Raw genomic sequence first — 1667 nt, 5'->3', positions numbered from 1 at the left:
GTGCAGCGGTGGCGCTTTCACCGCTTTCACAATTTCAATGCACCTACTGACATCCATCATAGACAGAAAAAATGTTAATATCTGCACACAATACCTTTATGTGGCTACTAATAATGAAAGATTTTGTCATCCTTTCTTTGATTGGCTACGTTTACTCATCCGATCAAAGTTTGCGTCTATTATGAGACACCCTGTATGTCCAGGAGATCCCGTTTGTTCACGAGTATCAGTCAACAAGATATGACACTGTAGCTCCAATGTATCGCCTGGAAATACACGAATGCAAAATGAAGGGGACCTTTTTTCCTTATATGGCTGATTGGGACTTACTCAACAAGGTAGGTGGAAAACTGGTTTCCAGTGATCGTCCTGGAGAGATTTCAAATCAGCGTTTCCCGCTAGCCATAATTTTGCTTACGAATCTACCCAATAGGGTTCATTCTTCTCAGGACAGTTGGGATAACTTTGCTTTGTGGTGATACCTCCTCGCAGGACAACTCACCACCACCAACACTCGATACCCGGCAATGAAAACTCCTAAACTTGCATCCGGATTCCAATAAACCTAACCTAACAGACAAGAACTCAACTGAGATGTGCACTTAGGTCGGAGCCTATGAGTGCGTACAATCAGACTACGCTTCAGTGTGAAATACCGGTCCAAACTCGGTGGGAAAACATGTTTAGTTGCAGATCGCACCGAGCCTATTGTGGCACGATGCGGCTGCAATTCTTTGTTCATTATTAAACGACCGAATGGATCGGTGCACGTAACCTTCAAAAACACCGCTCCCCTATTTGACCATTTAGTTCGAACAAGAAATCCTTGCGGCTGATTTCACTCCTGCCCTGTTGTCTGAATCACACACGCAATTTCTAAGTGTCTGCGATGTTATCCCGCATGGCCACAGACCATCTTGGTAGCAATGACTGGTAACCTCATTAACGAAGCTTATCAGCTGTAAGCTGAGGGCACTTTCGTAAGGTTGACAAAAAATGACCTAGTTAGATATAGTTGGAAGCGAACTGGCTCCTAAAGTGTTTCAACCTGACTGTAGCAACATCTTCCATGTACTTGTGAACAATTGTCAGATCACACCGACACATCAGCAGATGTCAACTAGTAAACAAGCAGTCAACAGTTTCCCACTGAGTATTTTTTCAGCTTACAGTGATATTTTGATGAACAACTGAATCCGGGATATTGAGCAATTTTCCAGCCATTCCTACCCGTCAGGATGACTAATACGACAGACACGATTAGGTTGATGGTATGCGAAATTCAGCGACATTATGAGTAGTATGTTAGCTTTAGATGTTGCATTGTGATATCTGGAATATGGTACCAACGGAAATATGAGATTACCTTGTACAGCACATTCAGTTGAAGCGGACCATGATAATTGGGAGATCCAGCTGTCCGATGAATTTCGTACCAGGAACACCATGGTCTTCGGACTATGCTAGGTTTCCACAGCGCGATATGGATGTGGACTTGTTCCAAAAATGCCTTAGAAACTTCGCCCTGCAGGTGGAAGGCCGACTGGATCTGTTCAGACAAGCCCCACCAAAAAATTAACCCTCACCACCCAAAAAGAGATTAGAAGAAAGAGGATATGAAATTTGTAATTTTAGTTTTTATTGAAGAGGGTGAAATTTTTTGGTGG

At 43.1% G+C, this 1667-nt stretch overlaps 1 protein-coding gene across 1 annotated transcript in view; it reads right to left on the bottom strand.

Annotated features, from left to right (window-relative positions):
- Nucleotides 1-126: 126 nt before the first annotated feature.
- The window catches only part of T265_11954 (hypothetical protein), a gene marked incomplete at both ends in the record, with an annotated part of 3844 nt that continues 2303 nt past the window's right edge, over nucleotides 127-1667 (bottom strand). The window contains one exon of the mRNA XM_009178800.1: nucleotides 127-266. Within this exon, the coding sequence (XP_009177064.1) occupies nucleotides 127-266 (140 nt within the window). The remainder of the gene's footprint in view (nucleotides 267-1667) is intronic.

The sequence above is a fragment of the Opisthorchis viverrini genome (assembly GCF_000715545.1).
Source record: "Opisthorchis viverrini unplaced genomic scaffold opera_v5_664, whole genome shotgun sequence".
Taxonomy (NCBI): Eukaryota; Metazoa; Platyhelminthes; class Trematoda; order Opisthorchiida; family Opisthorchiidae; genus Opisthorchis; species Opisthorchis viverrini.
The sequence above is the reverse complement of the archived record's forward strand: the minus strand, read 5'-3'. Positions and strand labels throughout refer to the sequence as shown.